The 14,295-nt window shown below is 44.9% G+C and overlaps 1 protein-coding gene across 1 annotated transcript in view; it reads left to right on the top strand.

Annotated features, from left to right (window-relative positions):
- The window catches only part of LOC138095465 (A-kinase anchor protein 13-like), a 116,644-nt gene that overhangs the window by 48,820 nt on the left and 53,529 nt on the right, over nt 1-14,295 (top strand). Inside the window, exon 4 of the mRNA XM_068991507.1 lies at nt 5,300-5,483. Within this exon, the coding sequence (XP_068847608.1) occupies nt 5,300-5,483 (184 nt within the window). The remainder of the gene's footprint in view (nt 1-5,299; nt 5,484-14,295) is intronic.

A 14,295-nucleotide genomic window follows, 5' to 3' on the forward strand; every position in this document is an offset into this window, starting at 1 on the left:
CAGGCTTTTAAAAATTTTATTATTATTAAAAAAATTCTTTTTTTTTTTAATTTGGCTACGCTGGGCTCCCCAGCTGTGGCACCTGGGCTCTAAAGCACGCAGGTTCGGTAGTTGCAGTGTGCAGGCTTCTGCAGTTACAGCGTGTGGGCTTAGTTCCCTGGCGGCATATAGGATCCTGCTTCCCCAACTGGGGATCGAATTCATGTCCCTGCGTTGCAGGGTGGATTCTTAACCAGTGGACCAGCAAGAAAGTTCCAGGCTCTTCATTTTTAGCATGCCATGACCAGTATCCAGTAACCTTTTGGACAAGACAGTGATGAGCCCTGATGCAGGAAAGCAGCATGTTCTCTAAAGGACTTTAAAAAAAAAAAAAAAAACTTCTTTGAAGCAGAATGAGAGTATTTGAGCTTATTTCTAAAGTCTTTCTTTATCCTCCTCTGCTGCTGCTAAGTCACTTCAGTCGTGTCCGACTCTGTGCGACCCCACAGATGGCAGCCCACCAGGCTCCCCCGTTCCTGGGATTCTCCAGGCAAGAACACTGGAGTGGGTTGCCATTTCCTTCTCCAATGCTTGAAAGTAAAAAGTGAAAGTGAAGTCACTCAGTCGTGTCCGACTCTTCACGACCCCATGGTCTGCTGCCTGCCAGGCTCCTCCGTCCATGGGATTTTCCAGGCAAGAGTACTGGAGTGGGGTGCCATTGCCTTCTCTGTTTATCCTCCTCAATGTTCGTTACTTCCTAGTTACGTGAAGCACTAGACTTTTTTTTTTTTTGCCTTAGTACTGCCTTAAAGGAAATAATACAGGTTCATCTGGGTGGAGGGCGAATGGTGGGGTGGGAGTATCTTCCCTCTGAGCCACCAAGTTTCACTGAGATTGTCTCAGGTTTTTAGTGAAAGGGTGAACTAAGATGGTTTTTCCCCTGAAAGACCCTCGTACAGTAGCAGTCAACGTAACTTTCTGGTAACAGAAGGTGGGCCTTGAAAGCCCTGCTCTGAAGAAAGCAAAGAGGACCAAGGTCCTGGGGCAAACCTACATTCTTATTTAGTCACGGTGTTGTATAACTAACCGAGAAGACCTGGTCGTCTCTGGGGTAGAGAGATTTGGAGTGGAGAGAAGGATGAGACAGGTTTCATTCAGCCAGTTTGCACTAAACAGCAGCCCTTGAGTTTTCAGTTCTTTGTATCTGGTGTTTGGTTAGTGAAACCACAATGGTAATCATTTGGGGTTTTAATTCCCATACCTTTCCAGATTGCTTGATAGCTTTCCATGGAAATTTTTCCTTAGCTGCTCTCACTAGACTTTGTTTTCACCTATTCGTAGCTGCTAAAAAAGAAAATAAGCTAGTAGAGATATTTTATAGTATATAATAATAATCTATAGGATTGACTCCAAGACAGATGTTGTCTTCATTATGGAGCACTTTAGCTCCAAAAGGTTTTATCGCCTCTCAGACCTGGATTCCGTCACAAGGTTGTGCGTGGCGTTTTTCCAAATGCCCGTTTCTCGCATGGGCCTGCTGTTGCCCATCCCCACTAGGCGTGAGAATTCCTGCATCACGCTGGACCTGAGGTTTATTTGAGAAGGAGACCAGAGCAGTAGGAAGAACGGAGATTCTGAAGTCTCCCAGATACACATTCAGAGGGCACTGCGAGCAGGGTGGCTCCGGCGGTAGGAGAAGCACGTGGAGCCTTGGATACCGGTTTGTTCACAGAATTCGGGCCTTTGCATAGACAGAAAAGCCAATGGCTTGAAAAGGTGCAGCTGTCTCCCGAGGACGGGGCACGGCGCCTTTCTCAGCCGCCTCACGAGGACGGGCCCAGCGCCTTTCTCTGCCGAGCTGAGCATGAGGGAGGCTTCCAGCACGCGAGCAGATAGGAAGCGAGACGCTTCCTCCTGCCTTCTCCATGGGAAGCTGGGCCCAGGCCCACAGAGCTGGTTTTTTTTTTTGTTTTTTTTTTTTCCAGTTGGAAATAGTTAAACAGGAAAATCAACCAACCAGCGTAAGGCCCTGGAAGTAACACTGAAACAGAAAGGGAATGGAAGAGGGTCCTGAGTATTCAGATGGTAGCCTCTCTAATTTTCATTAAGAAACCCAAGAAAAATTCAGGAGAGGTTTTTCATTTGCCCTTTAAGAGATTGAAGAAGTCAAACCTGTTATAAAATCAGAGAAGGAAGCAATGAGGGAGAAAAAAATATAAGTTCAATGATTGTGTTAATCAGGGTCGACCAGAGAACCAGAACCGGTAGGAAGGTTATTTCAGGGAATGGCTTGCACAGATGTGGGGACTTAGCTAAGCAAGTACAAAATTTGGAGGGCAAGAGTGGAAGAGAAGATGGGGGCAAGCTGCAGTCCCACGCTGGATGGACTCCGCAGCCACAGGCTGACACTGTCCTCTTCGAGAGGGTTTCTTCTCTCTCTCCAGGGGAATCTCAGCTCTGTCTTTATAGCCTTCCAGCTGGCTTGGAATCCAGCCTTCCCAGATTCACCAGGATAATCTTCCTTATTAAATCAACTGATTAGGCCCTTTAATTACATCTGCAGAGAAGCCATCACAATGAGGGCAAAGATGGAAGGGAGTTGTCTTAAATGATGCAAGGACAACCAGAATGCCATAGCATAATTAAATTCAGATTGGGGACAAAGGACCCGATTGACCTCATAGGAAATGCAGTTAGTGATCTGAATAGCAAAGTTGAGCAGCTCTCACAGTTACAGAGAAAACACAAAGATCGCAAGAGAGAAAACAGAACAGAGGTCAATTCTAAATTGTCGATCTTCTGGAACAAAAGCAATGATGAAAGTGTGTCTTAGGTAAGAAAAATTACTTTTGGAGAAAAACAAGAGAAGGTGCTTCTTAAGCTACAGCATGAGAATGCTTGTGTGATTGTTTGATTTTTTTTTTTTACAAAAAGAGATGGGATGAAGTAACGGAGAGGGATTGGTTTCTAGACTCAAGACAGAAGCATCTTCAGATCTTGCTGATTTTTGCTATGGGCAGTTATTAACCTGTCTTCATCCACAGAAAGAGGATAGAAGGTGAAGGTGAAGTCGCTCAGTCGTGTCCGACTCTTTATGACCCCATGGACTGTAACCTACTAGGCTTCTCCGTCCATGGGATTCTCCAGGCAAGAATACTGGAGTGGATTGCCATTTCCTTCTCCAGGGGATCTTCCCGACCCAGGGATCGAACCCGGGTCTCCCGCATTGGAGGCAGACGCTTTAACCTCTGAGCCACCAGGAAAGCCCCAGAAAGAGGATAACGAGGCCTTATAGGGTTATTGTGAGAACGGAAAGAGTGAATACAAAGCGCCTAGCCCAGTGCATGGCATTGAGCAGCCTTTGCCAGACGTTACTATTCTTATTACCTGTTGATCGCAGAGAGGGGCGGCCTAAAAGCAGACGTGGCACCTTCCTGAGGACTGTAGGATGAGATTCAGGGTCCTCCGGGTGCTGGATTGGGGTGCCAGCTTCAAGCAGGTGTATTGCCTTCTTGTTGGAACTCTGCCTTTTGAAGGCTGAGCTGACTCAGAGCAAGTGAGGGATGAGGAAGACTGGGGTTGCAGAGGAACTGCTTTAAGGAGGTGCCATCTAGTGAGACCGGATTAACCAGTCTGTAAAAAATCGCCAAGTTCCCTGGCAGTGCCTTATTCGCTTTTTTGTATTTGGTAAGGATGTCAGAGTGCCTGTGAACAAGCGCAAGGCACAAGTCACGTGGTGACACTTGCTCTTTTCTGGAAACTCTTTCCGTCTTTCCTCTGGCCTGGCCACCTGCTCCGAGGTGTTGATTCACACTGGCGCCCACACATGCACTGGTCCCTTCCATAATGTTGATGTCTTTCCAGCCTCTGCCTCTGTCACCCATCATCTAAACATTTAGTGTGCTGAGTTCTGTAAGGACAGTGTCAAATACGAAAGATGGTTTTTGCCTCCCAGGAGACTTACCCCGGCAGTAAGGAGACTAGACTAAGGCACGTGTGACGTTAGAAGACAGTGCAGTTCACAATTGCAGAGTTGCGATGCATTTATTCTTACCCTACTGCTCACGTCTGAAGCATCAGGGACTGAAATGTAAGGGGAAATCACTGGGGTCCAAGAAGGGTGGGCGTGCCCGGTGGGGTAGGTCGAGCCCTCTGGGAAGCTTTGGAGAATGAGAGATGTTAGCGCATCTGAGGGGGGCAAAAGCACACACAACCCCAGGGCACCATTCCCATTCCGGACTCTGAGTGGTACTCCCTGGGGTCAGGTAAACCCAGCCTCATCATTCCAAGTCGGACAAGGCGCAGAGAGTGTTGTAGCGAACCTGGATTGTGATTAGAGGTCAGAGAGTGGGAAAGGGCAGGAAGGCAACGTTCACTGAACACCGCTGCAGCCTTCACCTGACAAACGTCTCGCCCACCCCTCTGAGCTGTTATTGCGGCCATGGGAGCGGAGGTGGTGGTACCCCACTCCAGGGAGGCCAGGAGGGGAGCTCTGAGAGCTGAAACGGGTTGTGTCCAGTCACACGGGCGGTAAATGCCAAATGGGAACCCAGGTTGGTCTGACTCCAAAGCCCTTCCTCACTCTGCCACTTTCAGAGTGACTCTGTACCAAGAAGGGGCCTTCGCCTCAGGTGAAACAGGCACGTAGTTTTCCTTCTGAGATTGTTAGTCTATCCTCTTGGAGTTGGTCTTTCTTATTATGCCTGAAGATGCATTTCTTTCTTAAACAAACAACAAAAAAAGCTGCCACTGCCAGCAGTTTGATTTGCCCTTCATGTGGGAGAATAAAAAGACCTGTGTGTACTTAACAAGCAGAACCTGTTTTTAGTGTTTAACTAGCCAAGTCCTCTCTGGGTGATATATATATATACACATTTTTTTTAAAGTAATTATACTTTCTGATACACCCATCTAAGCCCCAGCAACTATTCCCCTTGGATCCTGATCCCCATGTAGCGAGGCTGCATTGACTTCTTAAATTTTTTCTGTCTGTCTGTCTGTCTTCCTCCCTCCCTGCCCTCCCGTATGTGTGCAGTCACCCTTAACGTCTGCATTAAATCAGAATATAGAAATGGTTCCTCTTTTGTAGGACTGTCTCCTATAGGAGATTTGGCCTCTCATCCTTTTTTCTAGCTTCGTTTTGTCTTTGAGAGATGATTCTACTCTGCCACGGTAAAATCATTCATGTTATATGTTGAGGCTTAATGGTATGCTCTCAGGGGCTTGGAGGCAGTGGCAGTGGCCTGAACCATCCTTTTCTTCTTTTGCTCTGGGTTTTCACGTTCTCCTCTCTGATCTTCGTCTTGTCCGCTGTCTGCAGATGGTGGCCCCCGAGAGACGTTGATGCATTTCGCTGTGCGGCTGGGGCTGCTGAGGTTGACGTGGTTCCTGCTGCAGAAGCCAGGTGGCCGCGGAGCTCTGAGCATCCACAACCAGGAAGGAGCGACACCTGTGAGCCTGGCCTTGGAGCGGGGTTATCACAAGCTGCACAGGCTCCTGACCGAGTAAGTGCGCTTTCTCCCATTTCCTCCTCCTGGGCTGGCCCCGCCCCCGATTCGCAGTAACCCCGCCCATGTGGCATCTCCAGCCTTAGCTGGGAAGTAAACCCTCAGCTCTGTGCCTTGCCTTTCGCTGGATGTCGGTAAGCTTGCTCCTGCTCAGCACTTCATTGTCTGAGAGGAACACACGTAAGTCACCTTCCCTTTTTTTCTCTTTCCTCAGCTTTCTCTGCCCTCACCGTTTCTTGCCTCTTAAATTTTATTGAAAACTCAGAATAAGTCTGGTCTGTAGGGTTTAGCACTCTATGAACCAGGGCATCCAGTTTCCCCAGCTTAGTCCAAGAGGGAACAGTCTTTCTGTGCCATATGTATATTTTTTCCCCCAATATGCACTTGAACTTCAATTCTTAGTTGAAGTTCTTTAATTCTTGAAAGAGTTAACACGAAACAAATACTTGTAATAATTGCATATAGAAAGTATACTGAACCACTAAGTTTTGGTTTGAATGTAATTTCTATAAATAAAATTGAGAGCAGTAGTCTCTTCATACAAGGAGCAGTGAAAAGCAGCCGAGTTGTCCTGGAAACGTGCTGTCGGAAACCCTGCCTGTGTGTCTGTGGGACCAGGTGTTAGACGTTCTGACTCTTCAGAGAGTGCTTGGAAGGAAGGCTGTTCGTCAAAACATTCAAAGAGTTTTCTTGAGTAAATAGAAAAATGCATTAGAGAGCCAACACTTTTTTTTTTAACTTCTTATTTGGTATTGGGGTATCACACAAAAACAGTTGTGATAGTTTCAGATGAACAGTGAAGGGACTCAGCCATCCATATAGATGTATCCATTCTCCTCAGCCAGTAAATTAAGTAAGTCTTTGCAAATTCTCAGGTATCTTACCCATGTTAGATTCGATTTAGTTGCTTTTTATTTTTCACTCTTCTAAACTGTGTGTGTATGTGGTGGGGGGTAGTCTGGAAGGGCCCAGAAGAGATCTCAATGTAATGTGACTTCCTGTAATACAGATGGGGGTGGGGGTATTTGTTTTTCTTTACCTGCCCCATGGTTAAAACATCCCCAATCACTCCAAACAGGAGGCTCCTTGCGGAAAGCTTTCTGATGGGTGCCTCCGATCCAGTGACAGCGGGAGGGGGCACACTTCATGTCAGGTGAGCTGTGGATATTTGAGCTCTCCCAGGACAGTATTCCAGAGGGCAGCGCGTTCCGTTCCCTCGCACTTCCCATCTGGCCACGACTGGATTCCTTCTGCTTGTCTGCCTTATGGCCTCCGGAAGACAGGCCTCGTCCCAGAAGTTGAGACCATCAATTCCATATTACTGCCATGAAGTTCAAGTGCAGTTTTCTCCAGATTCAGTCTTAGAGCGAAGAGGTTTTGCTGGGAACCAGAGTTGGTTACGGATTGCCATCCAGATGGGGAAATAGAATGATTACAACAGCTTCTTTATATGCCGGGAGAGGATGTCACAAGACCATTCTTGCAGCACAGCTTTAAGGAAACTAGTGTGTTTTTGGAGGAAAGACTTGGCCTTGCTTTATGCTGCCACTTCTGTTACATGTGAGACAGCCACTTAGCTCCTTCCGAAAGGGAGTAGGTAAAGGAAAGCCAACTTGAGAAGTCTCGACCACAGCAGGGCTACAGCAGGGCAGTAGGAGCGCCCGGTCACAGATCTAACTCTGAGCTGAGATTCTTCTGGCTGTTACTGTTCTGCAGCCTAGAAAGAGTGCCAAGTCCTAATTGTTCTTCAGCCACTAAGTCGTGTCCCACTCTTTGCCACCCATGGACTGCAGCACACCAGGCTTCCCTGTCCTTCACTATCTCCCAGAGTTTGCTCAAATTCATGGCCATTGAGTCAGTGATGCCATCCAACCGTCTCATTCTCTGTCATCCCGCTCTCCTGCCACTTTCAATCTTTGCCAGCATCAGGGTCTTTTCAGTGAGTCAGCTCTTCACTGCAGGTGGCCAAAGTATTGGAGCTTCAGCTTCAGCATCAGTCCTTCCAATGAATATTCAGGGTTGATTTCCTTTAGGATGGACTGGTTGGATCTCCTTGCAGTCCAAGGTACTCTCAAGAGTCATAGTTAGCAATTTAAGAAATGATCAGGAGGTGATTTTACTACATCCCTCACTCTTCTGTGATGTCAGTAGACTTCTAGAATTTCCAGCATAAAGAGTCAGAAGAGATGAGATCACCTTTAGCAGATGAGGAAGCTGAGATCCAGAGTGGCAGAGTGAGGGGATGAGAGTGACAAGGTGGCTGAGCCAGAAACAGAAGGCACATCTCCTGAGAGGCTAGCCAGAGTGGCCAGGCTTCCCGCTAAGATTCGGAGAACCCAAAAGGAGACTTCCTGGGATCCACAGCCTTTGAAATTAACAGAAGTTATTGCATGTGTGTTTCTGAATAAAGAGTTCATTTTGTGAAATTCACAGTGAGATTTGTGGGAAGTTAAGAATTGCTGCACTGTGTGATGGTTATCTTTCTTAGTTATTCACTAAAATCTTTAGACTTGGGTATGCTTACTCCTTCTCCCTTTCAAATTGTAAATTCTCACGTAGGCCTGTCTCTTATCCTCCCATTGCAGTTAATATGAAATTGAAGTATCGTTTGTATCCATTTTACATTAATTATAACTGTTTACAGTTTAGCCTTAGCTGAAATATCAACTTTATTTCAGTCCCTTTATACCTCTCCCAAGAGAAATCTGTGGTTTTGATTCTTTGCTGCTTATACCGAGTGTTTTGAGCAGGGAACAGAAGGGTGCTGTGCTGATTTGGGTCCAAGTTCCTTCTGTGTTTGTGTCCCTAAGGCTTATTTCCATAGTCTGTTTTGACTGACTGAGTCATTTCTATGTGAAATGTGCTTCGGGTTAAAAGCTTTCTCTTAAGTAAGACGCATGTCTATAGGGAACCTCTGTTCAGGACATTTTGGGGAGTTCCCCTTTTCTGTAACCGGTAGCTATTAATTTTCACTTTGTTCAGTGACAGGGAAGAAAGAGATTTTGTTGACTTAGAGCCCTTTCGCTTTAGTTTTTATTTTGACTAGGGCTGCTCAGGTGGCTTGGCTGTGAAGAGCCTGCCGGTCAATGCAGGAGACACAGGAGATGTGGGTTCAGTCCCTGGGTTGGGAAGATCCCCTGGAATAGGAAATGGCACCCCACTGCAGTATTCGTGGCTAGAAAACTCCCTGGACAGAGGAGCCTGGTGGGCTATGGTCCATGAGGTCACAGGGTTGGACACAATTAAGCACACGTCTTCGTATTTTGATTTACATTGTGAATATGGATGCATTTGTAATCTGAAAATTCCCTTTAAATAAAATGTTACCAGTTTTGCCTGAGAAATCTTACTCCTCGAAGAGGACCCTGCACCTCTGCTCCTGCTTCTTTTAGATGGATGCACAGTCATCTCCCATGTTTTGAGGAGCTGGTTGCACACCCCGCCCAAGGTCCCTCAGTGATGGGCAGAGCAGGGAGACAACCCAGGTCTTCAGGCTCTTAGGTTAGGATGCTTGGGAATGACGGCGTTAGAGAAGCGCTGCATCAGCATCGTCGAACAGGAGAATGTTAGAGCTGGGAGCTCCCTGATCTCTCGTTCATTTAGTGACAAATAAGAAACCTTAGGACCTGGCTCACTCATCAGAGCTGAGACCCAGAGGCAATTCATGGTAAAGACAAAGTGTGCAAACTTTGGGGTCAAATCTACATTTGTGTTTTGGCTCTGCCATTTTTAGCTGTGTTAGTTTGGACCCATGAAGTAACTTTTCCTCTCTGAGCTTCAGTGATATCGACTTCCTAGAATGATGACTGAAGGCTGGGCGTGTACAGTGTCAAAAATCAGGGTTTATTGATCACAGAGTTTATGGTCATTTTTTGGAACACACAAAGGAGCTATAAATATATATCAGCTTGAAGAGAGACAGTATAGTATGGTGGAATTGCTTACGGATGAAAAACAATATCTGAATTTACGCACTTAGTAGCACAAGTGACTCAGAAAAAGTCACTTTCCCACTTGAGTCTCATGCTTCTTCTCCCTTATGGATAATATCTCGTCTGTCTACACCATAGGTTGTTAGAACCAAGTGAGATTTGTGCAGATGCCTTATTAAAGACTCTGCATGAAAGTGTCCTATGTAGTCATAAAAATCACTGAAATGATTTTCACTGATCAGTGAAGCTCACCTTCCCATTGATGGATCTGCCTATACTGTCCTTTTTTAAATGTTAATTATAGTTGTCTGCGAATCACAATCAGTAGAGAGGTCGAGAGCGTTGTAGCAGGGCAGTCTGGTTCTGAGTCCAGGGTCTGCCTATGTAGAGCTCGAGCTGTGTGGTGTTGGGTGATCCACTCATGTAGAGCCTTAGTGCCTGTTTATAACATGGGAAGAATAAGAGGGACTGTCTTCAGGGAGGGGCTTTGAGAAAAGAATAGATAGCATTTCAGGGAGTGGGGCACAGCACAGTGGCTGACATGGATGTCATCTGCCCTTTTCTTATTTTTCCGTTCATTCTTTAATTGTCCTTTCCTTCATATGTTAAGAAAAATATGGCCAAAATGTTGGAAGTCTTTTCAGGCCGTGTTTGAACATTGCTGTTTGAAAAGAGTTTGAAATTATTTCCCAGTGTAGCAGATAACACTTTAAAAGATTAGCGTAGCTCTCTGATACATACAGTGATGTCGGTGCCTCTGGGTTGTTGGAACTAGATGGGTAAGGAATCATTTACAGTGCTATCACCCTTACAGGAAGAGTTATTTCTTTGAGGAATTTCCACTCCCCAGTGTTGACATAAAAGTGCTGAAATATTTTATTTGCCCAAAGAGTGAGTTTGAAAGTATTTGTCCTAACGGTACTTCACCTCCTTTTCCGTATCAGTTCAACAAATCTCTATTTGTTGAATGCCTGCAGTGCCCTAGAAATCATGGTTGGTACGTTGCAGGTCATACTTCATTTTAACCTTATTACAGCCTTGTGAAATAGGTTTTATCTGCTTTATAGATGAAATATAGAGGCTCAGAGAATTGAAGTAACTGGCCCAAGGCTTTATAGAAACGGCGGAGCTCCTGGTACACACGCAATGTGGAATTGCCAGGGCACCGTACTTCCCTCAGTGCAGATTTGACAGGAGGCAGACTTGGGAAGGGTCCCTGGGATGCTGGGTGAGTGGCACTCACTCAGGGACAACCAGCTTTCAATTTAGTCCCAGCCTGTACTCTCCCAAGCAGTGCAAGATCCTCACGAAAATAACCTAATGTTTATATTTCCCATCATACGGTTTTAAATCTATTTTTTCGTTACCCGTAGGCTACCTTTTTGCATTTCGATTCTCCCGACAGCCTAGTGAGTGAGTAGGGTAGGTATTGTTTTCCCCGTTTTATAATCGGGGGAACTGAGGCCAGAGAGGTGAAGTGAGTCGCCCAGCGTCACGAGGCTACACACCAGGCACAGAGTCCAGCGTGCCCGGGTGGGGTTGGCACGACTGCGTGTGCAGGGCAGAGACCCGGCCTGGCAGACCGAGGCCCTCCGCGGGTGGTTCATGCTGCAGCATCCGCAGCGGTGACCCCCCTCTGAGAGTCTGGGGGTGTGGCGTCCACGCCCACCTTCTGACACCTTTGTTCTTGAAACCCGAGTTCAGGGTCAGGTGGCAGAGTAACTGATACTCAAGTGTACGCGTTTCCCAGCGGGACCCAGTCCTGTTGAGCAGGACGACCTGTGAACACAGTGGTTGCCTTTTCAGGGTCCTCTTCAAGTACTTGACAAGTGGGTCCTTGGTAGCCCATCAGCTGCAAAACAAGTGTGTAGGCTTTGCCTTTGCTTACGAGGAGAAAGGATGAACAGATGTACAGACTTAGATTCAAAATGATGGACAAAGCAAATGATTTTTTAACTTTACGTTTCTCTAGCCCAAGTCCTATCCAGCCGTATGTTTGTCTGTCCATCCCTCTCTCCCTCCGTGTATCCATTCCCTCATCCTCTTTTCTCATTGTGTCACCTGGGGCTTTTGTGTTTTGGTCAAGACAGGATGGTAGAATTGAGTGGAAACTAGGCTGGTAACAGTAACTGAGTGTTGAATACCTGCTGCGTTGGCACTTTACACTGTGTACTTAAAACCTCTTAGCAAATGTCTAAGATAGAGTTAATACAGGTAGTATCAGTATTTTTTCTACAGATGAGAAGATAGACCCAGAAAGGCTAGTTTGCCCAAGGCCATGTGGTTAGTAAATTGGCATTATTCACAAGTTTGTGAATTGGTTGTTTTAAAACTCTTAATACAGTTTTGTGAGGAGGTGTCTTTGGTAAAATTGTCAGACTTTTAACCAAACTAATGATTCATAGATTTGGTTTTCAGTAACGCCCCCCCTCTTCCCCCTTCCTTTTTTGGTAAATTTCTAACCTGAAGCATTTTAAGAATTTTGACATTTCATTGTTTGCTTTTTTAAAAAGCCATTCAGCTACTAATCTCAGGATTTCCTTATCTGGCAACCTGCTGGCAAATTGCAAAATGAACTCTCTGTGGATAATGTTTGTATTTATCTAACAATTACACTGGTTACCATTTATTATATTTGTGTCAGGCATTTTGGGTAAATTCTCATGTATTTCTCCTCTCCCAAACCCTTTGGGGGTGGGCACGTTATCCTCAGGTCACAGGTGATCACCATAGCTGGCGAGTAATGGGGCAGTAATTTTAACCAGATCGGAAGTCTAAGTTAAAACCCATGGTCTTTTGTACTACCTTGGTCTTTCTAAGCAGGTGAGTGGGTCCTGGTAGTTGGTTGGAACAACAGAGCCATTCCACGTGTCTTGTGACGCCTACTGTGCACGTCTTTTCCCCGCTGCAGTATGCATGCAAACAGTCCCAGCCTGTGTTTATTCTTGGTGTAACATTTACGCCTCAGAGGTTTTCTTCAAAGAATTAGGAATTTACACAGCTTAAATAGTGGCGACAAAGTTTCTGTGGCCAACAGCACATGATATTGAAAGTATTTCTGACTTGACTACAGACCCAGGTGGAAGAAAACGTGGAACCAGAGCATAGGGCTTGATGGGTGTTTGTGAGAAAATGAGGATCTGTTGGTACTCTCTACCCTCTAAGGAGCACACACCTTTAGTATACACATTATTTTCATTTGATGAATTTTGAAATTTCCTTAAAGGCATACCAGGACAAAGAATGACTTGAACATCTTACTTGCATTTATTATTAACAGAAATGAAAATGATTTTTAAGCAAAGAAAATAAGGAATGTTGAATAAACCTATGTGGCTAAAATCAGTATTTAGCCAAAGCTGACTATCACCAGTGTAGAATGAAGTTGTCTTGTACACGAATAAGTATGAAACAGTATAAAAAGTAATTCTACGTGTTTACTAACGTTTAATGGTTTTTAAAGTCTTATAGTAGAAAAGCAGTAATTTCTCAGCATCACCAGCTTCTATCTGCATTGCTCTTGATTCCTTAACAGCATACTCACTTTCTGTTGACACACTAGTGTCCCTAAACAGGTATGTGTTAGAAAATTATAATTCAGGAGAGTTCTTCCAGAACATGTTTTCTAAGAGGAATTTTGTACCTAGGATTCTTGATTTAGTGATTCTCAAAGGTTCCTGAACTGGTGAACTTGGTTAGCACTAGAAAAGTCACTTTGGCAAGGTTTTGCTCAATGGTTTTGTTGTCCATACACACTTTATGCACCGTTTATAAAGGGCTTAAGCATCCCTGGATATAGGTATAGGTGGGGGGTCTTGGAACCAATTCCTGCAGATACAGAGGCATGGGTGTGTATTGTGATGTCCTTCAAGTATTCTTAATAATACTGTTGTTTTGACATTTGATTAGCAAAATGTGTTTGAGGTACCTCATTTTTTCCTGTTATTTCTTTATACATTTATATCTGGATTGAGGATAATTTGTCATAGTGACTATACATGGTTTTGGCATGTCTCCTCTTTGTAAAATTTGGAGGTGGCAACATTGACTTTTCAGCTTTTATTTTTCCTAAGACGTGAATCATTTACAAATAGAATCTTCCTTGAAAGGCACATGGCTTAAATGGAATGAGAGATGTGCAAATTAAAGCATTTATTCCAGTAAGTGTTTATTTAGTGTTGTGAACAAGTTAGCAAACAGTTAATCAGAATTAGAGTTTTTATATATCCTAACATAATTCTGAAAGAGATGGGAATACCAGACCACCTGACCTGCCTCTTGAGAAACCTATATGCAGGTCAGGAAGCAACAGTTAGAACTGGACATGGAACAACAGACTGGTTCCAAATAGGAAAAGGAGTACGTCAAGGGTGTATATTGTCACCCTGCTTATTTTACTTCTATGCAGAGTACATCAGGAGAAACGCTGGGCTGGAAGAAGCACAAGCTGGAATCAGGATTGCTGGGAGAAATATCAAGAACCTCAGACATGCAGATGACTCCACCCTGATGGCAGAAAGTGAAGAGGAACTAAAAAGCCTCTTGATGAAAGTGAAAGAGGAGAGCGAAAACATTGGTTTAAAGCTCAACATTCAGAAAACGAAGATCATGGTATCTGGTCCCATCACTTCATGGGAAATAGATGGGGAAACAGTGGAAACAGTGTCAGGCTTTGGGTTTCTTTATCCAAACTCACTGCAGATGGTGATTGCAGCCATGAAATTAAAAAGGCGCTTACTCCTTGGAAGGGAAGTTATGACCAACGTAGATAGCATATTCAAAAGCAGAGATATTACTTTGCCAACAAAGGTCTGTCTAATCAAGGCTATGGTTTTTCCAGTGGTCATGTATGGATGTGAGAGTTGGAATGTGAAGAA

Source organism: Capricornis sumatraensis, chromosome 19 (assembly GCF_032405125.1).
Source record: "Capricornis sumatraensis isolate serow.1 chromosome 19, serow.2, whole genome shotgun sequence".
In the NCBI taxonomy this organism is placed as follows: domain Eukaryota; kingdom Metazoa; phylum Chordata; class Mammalia; order Artiodactyla; family Bovidae; genus Capricornis; species Capricornis sumatraensis.